Source organism: Hyperoodon ampullatus, assembly GCF_949752795.1.
Source record: "Hyperoodon ampullatus genome assembly, chromosome: 5".
NCBI lineage: Eukaryota > Metazoa > Chordata > Mammalia > Artiodactyla > Ziphiidae > Hyperoodon > Hyperoodon ampullatus.
Window position 1 is genome coordinate 31,439,116 of NC_136918.1, and position 14,756 is coordinate 31,453,871.

General features: G+C 40.1%; 1 protein-coding gene across 6 annotated transcripts in view; it reads right to left on the reverse strand.

Moving 5' to 3' along the window:
• Positions 1–13,552, reverse strand: part of CAPN7 (calpain 7) — a gene marked incomplete at both ends in the record, with an annotated part of 38,061 nt that extends 24,509 nt beyond the window's left edge. For 4 of the 6 annotated variants that reach the window (XM_079705127.1, XM_079705126.1, XM_079705124.1 and 1 more), the window contains 6 exons: positions 1,127–1,213; positions 3,277–3,477; positions 5,462–5,529; positions 7,039–7,196; positions 11,079–11,187; positions 13,451–13,552. In XM_079705127.1, coding sequence (XP_079561253.1) covers positions 1,127–1,213; positions 3,277–3,477; positions 5,462–5,529; positions 7,039–7,196; positions 11,079–11,187; positions 13,451–13,552 — 725 coding nt within the window. The remainder of the gene's footprint in view (positions 1–1,126; positions 1,214–3,276; positions 3,478–5,461; positions 5,530–7,038; positions 7,197–11,078; positions 11,188–13,450) is intronic. The other 2 variants (XM_079705128.1, XM_079705125.1) reach the window with 2 other exon arrangements.
• Positions 13,553–14,756: the final 1,204 nt, after the last annotated feature.

Below are 14,756 nucleotides of genomic sequence, written 5' to 3' on the forward strand. Positions count from 1 at the left end.
ATAAACAATTCCTAGATCCAAATCAGTCACTAGCATCACATGGGTGCCTGAGGAAAACGTTATGCTGATAACTTACTGGCTTTGAGATGTTTAACTTCTGCCCATCCAAGAAGAGCAAAACACTAGAAATGAGAGAGCAGCTCTTTTGTTCTTTATAGTCTTTATATGTTCTGTACACAATAAGCATTCAACTCCCTGATGCTTTCTGATAGTAAATACAATATAACATGCTCACTGCAGAAATTTTGAAAAATAAAAATGTTTAAAAAAGTAAATCACCTAATTTTGCTGCTCAGAGATAACCACTGTGAACATTTTGATGTATAACTTAACATCACGTTTTTCTATATATCTATAAACACAAGAAAAGAAAAATAAAATTTGGATGTTATATATAATTTTCTATCTTTTAAAATTCATATATCGCAAGCGTTTTCCCTATATTCTACAGACTTATTTTTTGTGGAGAGCATAATATGTAATATAATAATATGGCCATGCCATTATTTAATCATTCCCATATCTCTGGATACCAACTTTGTTTCAATAATTTTCTGCTGTAACAGACACTTTGGTAAATGCTCTTATTATATACATCTTTGACCGAATTTTAGTTTCTTTGGGAAGGCTAGAAGCTGGGAGTCCTGAAACAAACAATGGTTTTAAGGTTCTTGACATAAGCTGCCACTGTCCTGGCAGGCTGTGCTAACACTTTCATAATGAACCCTTTTCTTGAATTGGATCTTCTTAGTAAACAACAACCCCGTCATTCTATTCCACCTTTCCATTCAACATCTCTGCTCACTTGCCTTTCTGCTGTGATCCAACACCAACTGGGCAGATATATACCCACTACTTACCTTGTGCCAGGTACCGTGTCAGACACTATGAGTATAACCTTAGGCAAAAGTAGGTGCGCGCGCGTCCCGTCACCAGGGAAGGGTCGGAGACACTCTCACGATGCTGCCACACCTCCTTCCCACGGCCACACCTCTTTCCCAATCGAATTTTTTTATTACGCATTTTAATTTCAAGGCTATGGATTTAATAGGACTCCAGAGGATGGGAAAAGTACTGAAAAATCAAAATAATTTTGAAAGTAAACATTGCAGTAGTGCTTACTTACCAGAAAGGCATTGGGTAAGCAAAACGTTCCCTCAGATCAATGTTCATGAAAGGAACGTATTCCATACCATTTATTTTTGACGTTGTCCTAAAAAATACAAGAAAAAATATAAAGTAGGTGTTCAAGTCTACCTTAATTACCAATTTTATTTAAACTTCTTAAAATTCAAATGACAAGTTATGGTACTGTAATAAAATTAAACTCACCACCTCATGTAATGTTGATAAGTTTATTTGAACAAAATTTTCACGAAATAGTTGAATACCAGAAAATAACTAATCCAATTAAATTCAATCAGAGTTATTCTTTTTTTTTTTTATAAATTTATTATTTATTGATTGATTTATTTATGGTTGTGTTGGGTCTTCGTTTCTGTGCGAGGGCTTTCTCCAGTTGCGGCGAGCGGGGCCCACTCTTCATTGTGGTGCGCGGGCCTCTCACTGCCGCGGCCTCTCCTGTTGCGGAGCACAGGCTCCAGATGCGCAGGCTCAGTAGTTGTGGCGCACGGGCTTAGTTGCTCCGCGGCATGTGGGATCTTCCCAGACCAGGGCTCGAACCCGTGTCCCCTGCATTGGCAGGCAGATTCTTAACCACTGCGCCACCAGGGAAGCCCCCAGAGTTATTCTTTTAAGACTAACATCCTTTACAACAAAACAACTGTCTCAAGATAGGGCTACACTAGAGGTACTGAAAGTGTCACCAGGACACAATGCAAATTGTTTCCTAAGCCCAAAGAGAGAAAGCAATTGCTTAGTTATTTGGGGATTTAAAAAACATAACATTTACAATTCTGGGAAATATGTTCTTTATATTTTCTGGTTATGAGACTAAGGAATGGGTAGTGAAGAAGGTAGTGGCACAGATAACAGTTATGGCCTCTTGACAAATTTAAGAAATGTGACTTGTAGTAGTTTTGCATGTTCTCTTCCAGTTTTGTTTATATGTTTACTTGCATATATTAGCTATTTCCTTCTGTTTCTTTCCCTCCTTTCATTTAGAAGGAGTTGCAGGGTAACTTCACAATTTAGTCTCTAGGTAACAATATACAATGCAACAATGACTGAATTGGAGGACTAATTAATACAGCGGGTGATGAACACAACATCTGTGTATCCTCATCTTGAGATGGTGAGAGCTGTTCACTTGTATGAAGGACAGCTGCATCTTGTTAGGTAGAAACATAGAGCGGTTCTGTAGTAGTGCCGAATTTCAAATGTGTGCAGAAGGGAGCATGTGGATGCTGAGTAGCCAAAGTTCTGGACTGTCACTAACTTGTCTCTCAGGTCCAAAACCACTCTTCTTGTCCTCCTTTGTGTTGTGCTGGTTCATATGCATTTTTTCTAGGCAAAGAGAGCCAGATTAGTAGGAGGAGAATTAAAATCTTTAGCAGGAAGAGAGAAAAATGCCCTCAGGTGGCTGCTAAAGAGGAAGGAGCCCTTCTAGCGCAACTTCAGCAAACTAGAAAGAGCAACCTCATGATGCGCGCAGCTCCAAGCAGGCTGATCTCCTTCAAAGCCCAAGTGAAGAGCAGCTGCACTGGCTCAGAAAGCGATCAAGGATTTCCACAGCCTGTTCTTTTGTATTTTTAATATCCCCTGAGGCTGCTTCCAGACACTGAGCGGGCTTCCCAGCCCAGGTGTTGGCAAACTTTTTCGGTAAAGGGTCAGACAGTATCTAGTTTTGGCTTTGCAGTGAGGTCTCTGTCACATATTCTGGGGTTTTTTGTTTTCTTTTTTGCAACCCTTTAAGGAAATGTAAAAAAACCATTCATAGCTTAAGGCTGCCCTTTGCTGACTCTGGCCTAGACTGCTATTTCAAGGTAACAATTAGGGCTCTGGTCACAAGGTGGAAGAGATGATGAATGGTCTGCCGTAGCTCTACTTTGCCCCATAACCGTTATTATTCAATTTTGAAGAATGCTAAGATTTTCAGAAAAAAATACATCTAGCGGAAATGAGAATACTAAAATATATTGAAGAAATTTTAACCATTTCAAGTTGTGACTATGTGACAACATAATTTATAATTACATAATAACAGCACGACACATTAGATGTGACTACGACTCAGCAAACCTAATGAGAGTAACATTACCTGCATTGATTATGTTAACAAAACTGTTCATTACAACCAATCATAAACTGATTTACCTGAGAACTTCTATTTCTTCTGCTGTGTATCTCTGTCCTTGTGCATCACATGACTGTGGACTTATAAATGGCTGAGGTCTTTCAAGGAAGGGATTAGTTCCTAGTGGAAAATGTGCTCTCACTGGAGGTGGCTTCGGTTTAATATTCGTTGCCTTGATTTTGCATGATGGCTTTGTTAAAGGCTCACTCAATGCTTCTGCTCTACAATAGAGAGAGGTACAGAAAAACCGTTCTAGTTTTTCTTCTCACATTTAAGCTTTCCAGAACATAAAATTTACTTCAAGAACCAGTCAAGCATCCCTAATGTAAAATTAGTATATAAAATTCCTACATACTAGTCAACAGTTCACTACTTAAGCTACTCCCAAAGGTAAGTATTTTTGCAAACAACATTTTATTGACAACATTAATTGAGCACTTATTGCATGTCAGATCCTACGCTAAGTAAGGGGGATACAATAATGTATGAAACACAAACCCTACTCTCAAGGTGCTCCTAGTATTGTGGGGAGAGAGACAATTGCATCAAAAGTGAGATGCGAGGCTGGAAGTACTCTATGCAAGTGAATGCACAGTAGAAATTACTGACTTGATGGGAAGCGGGTGAGTCAGGGAACATTTTTCCAAATTGACATTTGAGCTGCAGAAGAATCCACCTGGGGAGCAAGGAAGGGTTCTAAGCAGGGAGAACAGCATGAGCAAACGTGTAACAAGCTAAGGTAATTTCAAAAGAATAGACGGGGCCCCTGTGAACAGTACAAATGAGAGGCAGCAGGAGATGAGACCAGTGGCAGGGACTGGATCACGGAAGGCCTCACATGGTATTTAAGGGAATTTTGACTTTATTCTGTCAAAGAACTAACAATCTAAAAAACAGAAGTTCTTAATCTAAGGTCCTTATATGAGATTTAGGAGTCTTGTTAACACTCTGAAATTATATGCAAATAAAATGTTAAGTTATCTTTTCCGTACAGTGTGTCCATTCTTTAGAAGAGATCCTCAAAAGAGCCTGTGACTGACCCATGCCCCTGCACTGAGGATGCACTCAGAGAGTACTAGATGGGTTACTCACATAGGTAATAAAAGCCATCTATGATTCTGACTGGGGAAAGAAGTAAAAATGGAGAAGATAGCTATGTGTCGAGTGCCCATAACTGCATGAATTTGGAGAAACAGACTAAATGTTAGCTGATGGTAATGAAAAGGGGGATAACCGCTACACCTCAATAAAAAAGAAGGGCTGGGGGTAGCACAGCTACCTAGTCTGAGCCTCAAAAGGAGATATTTTATTAATTCACGCTATAACTATAAATGCCATTCCACCCTTTTCCTTTGCCTATAATGCTTTGTCTATACAAGAGGTATAATTCTTTTGTGCAAATACGTTCATTATTTCTCAACAAATATCTACTGAGCACATATTGTATGTCTGCCCTCTGCTAGGTGCTTGGTTTCAGCATTGAACAAAGACAAAATTCTCTGTCCTCAAAGAGCTTATATTTGGGGGACAGAGGTTAGAAGGGACACAGACACTGATAACAAATATGATAAACTGGGAAATTTCATATACCTTAGAAAACAGTAAGAGTTACAGGAAAGAATATTAGAACAGACGAAGCCGGATGAAAGGACTGGAGGAGATTAAATTTTAAACAGAATGGTGATGGCAGGCCTTATTGAAAAGTTGACATTGGAGCAAAGACTTCAGGGAGCTACACACATGTATCATTTGAGGCATCTGCATGGCTGGCTCACTCTCAGTTTCTCCATTTCTAGTAGTAGCTCTGCAAGTTCTCTCTTTGGAAGTCTGATATTCAACAACAGAAGGGAGTCTACCATTTCAAATACCATAATCATTTTTGTTTTAGACACAGCAAAAACTAAATAAAATATTTTTGACTGAGTTGTTATTTTTTGAGTTTAAAGCAGGGGTGAAGACACAGAGATGAATAAGATGCTCTCTGTTCCCCTAAGGAGTTCACCATCTAATGAGCCAAAATGACATGTAGAAAAAAGCAGCAGGGAACTAGAGAGAGGTAAATTCTCTCAGAGGAAGAAGGCAACTTTGCTCTGGATCTCAGGTTTGTTACCACGAGCTCCACCACACATTCAGATAAACCTGTCGCACTGAAGTAACACAGTACGCTGCCATCCACGGATAAGAACTCAAGGGACCAAAACTCACCTGTCTAGTGCCTGTCGTGCCAACTGCTTCAGTTTGTTCTGCAGAGTTTTATCAGCGGTTTCATAAGACTTAAAGAGAAAGAGAGACAGATGTTCCAAAGCATAATTATTAATTTGCCTGATCCATATTTCTAAGCAAAAAAAAAAAATTACAACGCACATTACACTTCTTAAAATTATGAGAGAATAAACCAAGACACTTTATTTTTGTCCTTAAAGGTATCATTTAAATTGTGTTGAAAACTCGTCACTGAGGTAAACCCTAACACCACTTAATTTGGACAGGTGGTAAGTGGAACACAACCGTATAATCACAGTGCCACAGAAGGCCTGGCAGCAGGAACCCCAGAAGACCAGGGCTACTGTACTAAGTGAAATAAGTCAGCAGGAGAAAGACAACCACCTTATGCCTCCATTCATATGTGGAGTCTAAAAGACAAAACAAATAAACAAACAAAATAAAACAAACTTATAGGTACAGAGAACAGATTAGTGGTTTCCAGAGGGGAAGGGGGTTGGGGGACGGGTGAAATGGGCCAAGGGGGTCAACTGTATGGGGATGGAAGGTAACCAGACCTGCAGTGGTGATCACTTTGCTGTGCATACAGATGTCAAATTATAATGCTGTACTGTGCACTGAAACTTACATAATTAAAAACAAAAAACCCAGCACTTACCCGTAGTCTCAGGTAACTACAGAAATGAGGCTAAATAGTTCCTCTGAATAAAAGACCTTGGACAAAGAGCCAGCCCTCTGAACAATGCTGAGAACACCACTCTCTACCACGTCACATCCTCCTGTCAATGTGCTGCTCTTACGCACTAGATGCGCCGGAGAGCTAACAGGCCCACCGGGCTCCTTGGGAAGCAGTAAAAACCGCTCAACATGTAGACTCTACACTGCAAATTAATAAAGCTCTCCCAAACCACTAACTTATTTCTTAGTGTATGAAACTGAAAAAAAGGGGGAAGTTTTATTTTTTTGTGTGATGAACCAAAGTCGTTTTTTCCCTTTTTTTTTAAAATTGAAGTATGTACAATGTTGTGTTAGTTTCAGGTATACAAAAAAGTGATTCACTTATACATATATATCTATTCTTTTTCAGATTCCTTCCCATTATAGGTTATTACAAGATATTGGGTATAGTTCCCTGTGCTATACAGTACATCTCTGTTGTTTATCTATTTTAAATACAGTAGTGTGTATTTATTAATCCCAAACTCCTAATTTATCCCTCCCCCAGGAAGTTTATTTTAAATTCACAGATTGTGATGGTGAATTCTTCCTATAATAAGTTAATTTTAGTTATAGGGGTATAAAAAGGTCAAAAATGGTACCTATAATTTAAAAAACAATTGCCAAGGGACTCAATCTCAATACTGTCAAATTTTTAACAAGATGTTAAAGTCCATTATTAATTTTCTATTCTTCACTATCTTTTAATGAGTAACTTAGTTACATGTATAATAACAGGATAATTTTTTTTCTTTAAGGAATTGTTAAGTAAAACTCACTAGTAAGGGGAGAAATTTCTTAGCATAATTCCACCAAACTTAACTTGTAGCTATTATACATACGGTTTTCAGACAGAGATCTACAGCTTCTGTATACAGTTCTATAGCATCTTCAACATTCCCTTTTTCATCTTCATCAAAAGCTTGTGTAACAAGGAAATGGGCACGCTCTAAGTCCAACTGATGTTTTGATTTCAAAGGATCCGCAGTCTTTGACTGAACTAGGATAGGAAAAAAAAGCCACACAGAAGAACTAGCATAGGAAGAAAGCCACATACCTATATATGTATCCAGGGAACAACATACCATTTTAATACATTCTTTACCAAAACTCTATAATCCTTCATTTAAAAAGCTTAGCAAGGTCAAAAAAAATCCTTAAAAAAATTTCCCCTGAATTTCTCTGTCCCTACCAGTACTTTCTTCATTTAAAAAATAAAACATAGGAGTTCTCTGCACAAAAAACAAAACTGAAACTTGGAAAAGACTAAATCGAAAGAAACTCAATTATGTTTTAAGGTAATTTAAATTTTTATTCAGTATAGACAATAATTATATACTAGGCCTTGATGATAAAATGCATGCTGTTTCCTATTCATCTGGGTCCAGAATAAGCTATACTTTTACTGCTCTTTGAAATAAGTGCTTCTGTTTGTTTTTAATATAAAGATATGTATCCATAAGAGACCTGCATCTAGAATATATAAAGATCTCTTACAACTCAACAATAAAAGGACAAACCCAATTTAAAATGTGTGTGATGATGATGTCATCAACTTGTGTCAACTTGACTGGATCACAGGTTACCCAGCTATTTGGCTAAACAAGATTTCTGGGTAGCCTGTGAGGATGTTTCTGAATGAAAGTAGCATTTGCATTGACACTGAAAGCAGACTGCCCTCCCCAGTCTGGGTGGGCATCATCTAATCCACTGTGGGCCTGAAGAGAACAAAAGGCAGAGGGGGAGAATCTGCCCTCACTGCAGGACTGCTTGAGCTGACACATTGGTCTTCTCCTGACCTTGGACTGTAACTCACACCATCAGGTCCCCTGCTTCTCAGGCCTTTGGACTTGGACTGAACCACACCACTGGCTTTCGTGAGTCTCTAGCTTGCAGAGGGCAAATAGTGGGACCTCTTAGTCTCCGTAATTGCATGAACCAATTCCTGATAATAAATCTCTTTATGTACATCCTACTGGTTCTATTTCTCTGGAGAACCCTGACTTATACCATGGGCAAAGGATCTGTATAGCCATTTCTCCAAAGCAGATATTCAATGGCCAAATGGCACGTGAAAAGATGCTCAACATCATTTGCCATCAGGGAAGTGCATATCAAATCCACGATAAGATACCATTTTATACCCACTGGATGGCTAAAATAAAAAAAGACAGAAAATAACAAGTATTGATAAGGATGTGAAGGAAATAGAATATTGCTGGTAGAATTGTAAAGCGGTATAGCCACTGTGGAAACTTTAGCAGTTCCTCAAAAAGTTAGACATAAAGCTACCACATGGGGGCTTCCCTGGTGGCGCAGTCATTGGAGTCCGCCTGCCGATGCAGGGGACACGGGTTCGTGCCCCGGTCCGGGAAGATCCCACATGCCGTGGAGCGGCTGGGCCCATGAGCCATGGTCACTGAGCCTGTGCGTCCGGAGCCTGTGCTCCGCAATGGGAGAGGCCACAACAGTAAGAGGCCCGCGTACCACAAAAAAAAAAAAAAAAAAAAAAGCTACCACATGACCTAGCAGTTCTACTTGTGGGTATATATCCAAGAGAACTGAAAACATATGTCCACACAAAAACTTAGACACAAGTGGTCATGACAGCATTACTAATAATAGACAAAAGGTGGAACCAAGCCAATATCCACCAACTGATGAATGGATAAATAAAATGTGGTATATTAATACAATGGTGTATTAACCATAAAAAGAAATGAAGCACTGATACATGCTACAAAATGGATAAACCCTGAAAACATTATGCTAAATAAAAGAAGCCAGACACAAAAGACCACATACTGATGACTCCATTTACATGAAATGTCTAGAATAGGCAAATCAGTGGAGACAGAAAATAGATTAGTGGTTGCTAGGGCCTAGGGTGTGGAATGGGGAGTGACTACTAATGGCTAAGAGGTTTCTTTAAGGGTGACAAAAATGTTCTGAAGTTAGATAGCGGTGATGGTTGCACAACTCTGGGAATACACTAAAAACCACTGAACTGTACACTGTAAAAAGTTGAATGTTATGGTAGTGAATTACATCTCAATAAAACTGTTTTTTTTAAAAAAGTTTTATATTTTGTTTGTCTCAAAATTGTGTCTGATCTTTTAAAAACTGTAACCCTCGGTAACACCTCTCTAAAGTATGTATTAATCCCTTTTATTAAATGAATGTTAACATATTTAGCTCAAGGATTCTCAGCCTTGGCACTACTGACATTTTCGACTGGATAATTCTTTGCTGTGGATGGTGCTATGCATTATAGGATTTTCCCTGCAGCACTATCCCTGCCCTCTACCCAACCAGATGCTAGTAGTATACTGCATCCCTACCCCGGCATAAACACCAGACATCTCTCCAGACAATGTCAAATGTCTCCTGAGGGGCAAAACCGATTCTACTTGAGAATAACTATCGAGCCTAAGGTTTCACAGCTACAATGGAAGGGTAGGGACTCAACTTAGATCTTTTCATTCCAAGTCTTGAATTTCAAACTGGGTTACCTTTCCCCAACCCTAAAGTCAAGCCATCTCTCAAAGTCTCTTGACTGTCAGCAGACTTTATCTGTTTTAAAAATTGGGATTCTGAACAAGATTTTTATTTGATAAAGGACTCTCCTGCTTGAAATAATCATTAAGTAAACCATTTAATTCTCTACAGATTACATGCCATTTATTGAACAAAGTAGGTCGAAAAACCGGCAAAACATTTAATGTATATCATGCTTTAAAAATCCTTTTTGAACTTTACTTCTGTTTCACTGACAAGTTTTCATTCTTCAAGAGATTAGGGCTGTCTCATTCTGTGCCTGAGTATCATATAAACATCACATTTATAAATTTAAAAACTTCATTTACTTAGCTGGGAAAATGAAGTACCTCTGAATTCCATGGTATTTTGAATACATGAAACAGTATAACTTTCTATTAAGTGAGGCCCTGACACACAGGCAGTCCACTTTTCAATGCATGCAATTTCTGGGCACTGTCTTAAAGGAAAGTGTCATGTCTGTAAGGGGACTGTCATAACGAGAAATCCAACAATCAAATCTACTTTATCCTAACTATGAGCTTGTAACTGCTCATATCTATTCAGAATGAGTGGTAGAAAGTAGCACAAAGTCCATCAGAGAATGCTGAATAAGACTCCTCTAAGCTTGTGGCTTTATTACACAGCCACAGATAAAAAGGGGTTAAAAAGAGTCCTCAGTGGCATGAATGCATTCCTAAAACAAAATGTCAATAGATGATCATTTTCTTTCCTACCACATGAACACCAGGTTTCGCCAGGAACCACTTACCTCTAACAGAACTGCGATCATTAAGCCTGTGAACTTGTTTCACAGCGTTTGCAAAAATAACTACAGGTTGTTCCAGGTCTCTGTTTACGTGTCTCTTTTCCAAGATATGGTTTAAAACAAGAGTTTAGCTAAGGTCTTGAGGTTGAGGATATCGATATAGTAAAGACTGTGAACCCACTGTTGAAGTCTTCAGACACTGAAGAGGAGGAGTCATTTAATTTTAATAGCAGGAGAGGGCATGTGACAGATGTTTAAAAGCAGATTTTAACAGGGTCCTAATACTGGCTCTGCCAATGATACACTGTTCGAATGTAGATAGTTCATCTCTATCCTCTGGGAAATTAGGATATCAGACTATATCACCTCTAAGGTTCCTCTTCACAGATTTATCACATATTTCCACATTATGATTTTCAAAGATGTGATTACCAAAAAAGAAATGAGCAGCAACCAAGTGAGGATCAAGAATCAAAGATGAAAACGAAAAGGAAAGAGAAACACAGGGGAAAAGTAAGATGTGATGGGACAGAAGAAAAAAAAATACAGTGACATGGTTAGTGGTCCTTTACCAACCTGCTGAATGTAAAGCCTGCACTCTTTCCAGATACTCATTTATTTTTTCTTGAATATGTTCTAGGCTTGATCCTGCCATCTCAGCATAAATTAAAGCTTGTGCAGCTTCCTAAAAATAAAAAAAAGAATTCAAAGGAATCTAACAGATCAATTACAATTTGAATTTTCTTTACCACTTCCTAACTATTGGTTTCTATGAATGAGAAAACAAGAATGTCTTTATGATACCAGTAATTTTTTTCGTAAAGTAAATGAGTTATATATTCCTTTACTACTTTTTTTCAGTTCTCAATGCTCTCTTTCTCCTACTGTTGAAAATGTATGAAGTCAAATAGAAGGGGCTGATTATAAGTATTTTCTTAGAATAACTGTGATTTATATGTTCTCCGTTTTCCTTTTTCTTTATGCAATAGGTCAGACTTGAAATTATGTACTGTGAAAAGGTGAATTGAGTCTAGAAAGCATTAGAACAGATAATATCCGATACAATTAAATTAAATATCAATAAAAGATTATAAGAAATTATAAAGGTTAAATATCTCACAGTGGAAAGAAAATCTTTTTCTCCACAGAAAATATTGTCAAAGGGGGACACATTTTAAGGCAGATTTCAGTTGTATGAAATAAACTTATTTTAATTAAGAAAACCTGGATTTGCCTTCCAGTTATTCCATGACTTCCTCAGCCAGTTAGGCTGTGCTGGCGAGGAAAATCCTCCATTTTCGCCATCACCATTCCAGGAGGGTGACCAACGCTACCACACACAAGAACCACAGAGAGACTTTCCCAAGTACCACCACCTCCCCTGCAGTAATCTAAGCGTGTGCACTTCAAGGAACCTCACGCCTTGTTATCTGGATCCAAAGAACCCATCTACTGAGCATCACTTTTTGAATCCAGTTATTGGAGCAGGACTTGTTTCCCTGAACCTACAAAATCAGTAAGAAGAGTACAGTTCTGATCCAAATGGAAATTGGGGGTAGAAAAGATATGTTTTCCTCATATTCTGCAATTCAGATATTTCAGGGGAGGAAAATGTAACTGTACATGTAAATATTAAAACTAATTTTTTAAATTGTTGGTATCAACTTTATTTTGCTCATTTTGCTTACACCTGAAAGTGATTAACAATTAAGGAATCCCTAATAGAACAGCATGAAGGCAGAAAACACTAAATATCTGATACAGTTTACATAAATAGCTCCTAGAAACGCAACCACTTTCTGATTCTCTCAAAGAAAAGAAATTCTTCATAACAACATGCATGTAATCCTACAGCAAAACAAGAGGCACTGTACAGTACTTTCTTTCGCTTTAAAAAAGCTATTTTATATGGTACTATTTTTACCTATGAACATTTGTCAGTTGTTTCAGAAAACTAATAAAACAGTTTTACTTTTAAAGAAATACCGCCGTCATGAAATGTCAAAAAAAAGTCCAAAAAGAATGATTCTGAAACATACCCAAAGTCTCTAAATACAGATTATAAAATGAAGGCAATCAAATATTAATCTGAGAAAAGCAAACCACGCATTATTGACAGCATATAGGTCTATGGGGAAAAATTACGACTACTGTATTATCAAATCCTTTCTAAAAGAAAAGATGGCAATGTCAAGAGGATACAGCTATCTGCACGGGGAACCGGAGGGGTGTGTTTGCAAATGCTCTGGATTGGGGAGCAGGCGGTGGACTGTGAGCTCCTACTCTGATTTAATATTTCTGGCCCCAGTAATTTATCCAAAAGAAATATCAAAGAAACGTGTAAAGCATTAGCTATAAGGGTATTATGATGCTGAAGATCCATTATGAACATAAAATGGCCAGAAGAGTTTGTAAATAAACTATGGCACACCCACATAATGGAATACTGTACATCTATCATTAACAAGTTTATACTATGAAACTTTAAAAAAAATTCAAAATTTTTAAAAAGTTCAAATGAAAAGAACAGATTTTAAAAAGTATCAACAGTCTGATCCAAGTTTGTTTTTTTAAAAAGGTGTGTACACACACATGCGTAGAAAAACAAAGATACGTAGATGTCAAATACTAGGATACGTGATGTTTTATTCTTTTTTGATTGACTTTCTGCGTTCTTCCGTGAGCACTGTTTCCGTGTACATCCGTGACGGTGAGAAGCTGCGAGCTGACAGTCCAGCTCCGCCGCCGCCCTCAGGAGCGGTCAGCTGGGGACTCGCCGGCCAGGACCGACCCCAAAGCGGCGACCAAGCCCGCCGCGGGCCGGACCCTGGGGCGGGGGCAGGCCTGACCCCTCAGCCCGGCCACCGCCCCGAGAGGGACAGCGGGACGGGGGACAGCCACGCCGAGCGCGCCCGTCCCCTCGGCACCTGGACCCGTCCCCGGCCCACCTTGTAGTAAAACACGGCCTCCGAGTAGCGGCCCTCGTGGTCGCGCTGCACCGCCAGCCGCGCGAACTGCACCGCGTCCCGCTCCAGCGCCGCCGAGTCCATGGCTGCCACGCGCCGAGGACCCCCGCCGACCGCCGCGCGCCCGAGGGCCGGGCGAGGACCCCGGCCGCACGGAAGGAGCGGCGAAGCTCACTTCCGGCGGCTGAGAGAGGCCGGCGACCGGCCCCTCGGCAAAACTCCGACTCCTAGCCCGCGGGCAGCCTCGCTCCGCGGCCGCCGCATTCCCTGTCCCGCCCACCGGCCACACTGCGCAGGCGCAGCCGGGCCGGCGCAGGTGTTTCGGTAGCCTGGGCTGCCGGGCTCACCGAAGGGTGCGGAAAGGCACGGGCGGTGGGCAGGGCCCGGCCTGCGCGGTGCCGTGTGCACGTGACTGGCGGGGCGCTCGGGATTGGGCAGGCAAAAGAGGTGCCACGTCTGAGAGGCTGCCGGTTTCGCAGTCTGCCTGTCCGGGCAGTGACTGTGGAGCCTGTTGCTGGCCAGGCTGGGAGGAGGGGCGCATGCGCCTCCCGGAACATTTCTCCCCTCTTGAGTGTAAAGAGAAGGTGAGCAATGCTTCCCAACATCAACTGAGATGACATTTTTTTTAAATTAGGGAAGTGAAGTAAGGATATACGATTCTAATGTGATACTTTTAAATAACATTTATATCCACAAGCTGAGTCTTAATTAACAGATGCATGCCCCAGCGTATGGTATTGATTGAATTGTCAACAAACAATGTAGTGCATTTTCCCGTGTACTTCTCCTTAGGTTAACTTAATGCTGTTGTTATTAAATACTCAATTAGGTGATTATTTGATTAATGTCTCTCTCTCTCCCTTAAAACTCTGAATTCAGAAATAATAAAAATAAATTAGTGAGAGGCTCCACAATACGGATAAAACTCAAAATTCACACTAAGTCAAAGAAGCAAGACACAAGAATACAGACTGAGCGACTTTGTTTACAAGGAACACTAGCAAAGAGGAATCTAATCAATAACGTAAGAAATCGTAAGGAAGCCATCGACTAAAACTGCCTGCTTTGGCGGGGCACCGTAACACCTTTGCTTCAGTCTCCCACCTCAGGATGCTTCAAAAGAACACAGAACCAGTGAAGGGCCCACAACCAACCCAGGGAAAATCCAGGAGGGGCCAAGAAGCGGAGGAGACACCAGTCCATAAGATGTCTTGCCAATCTCCCCAGAAATCCTCGCGCTGGAAACCATCTTGACTGAAGGATGCACCAGGAAGGGCTCTGCGTTGGA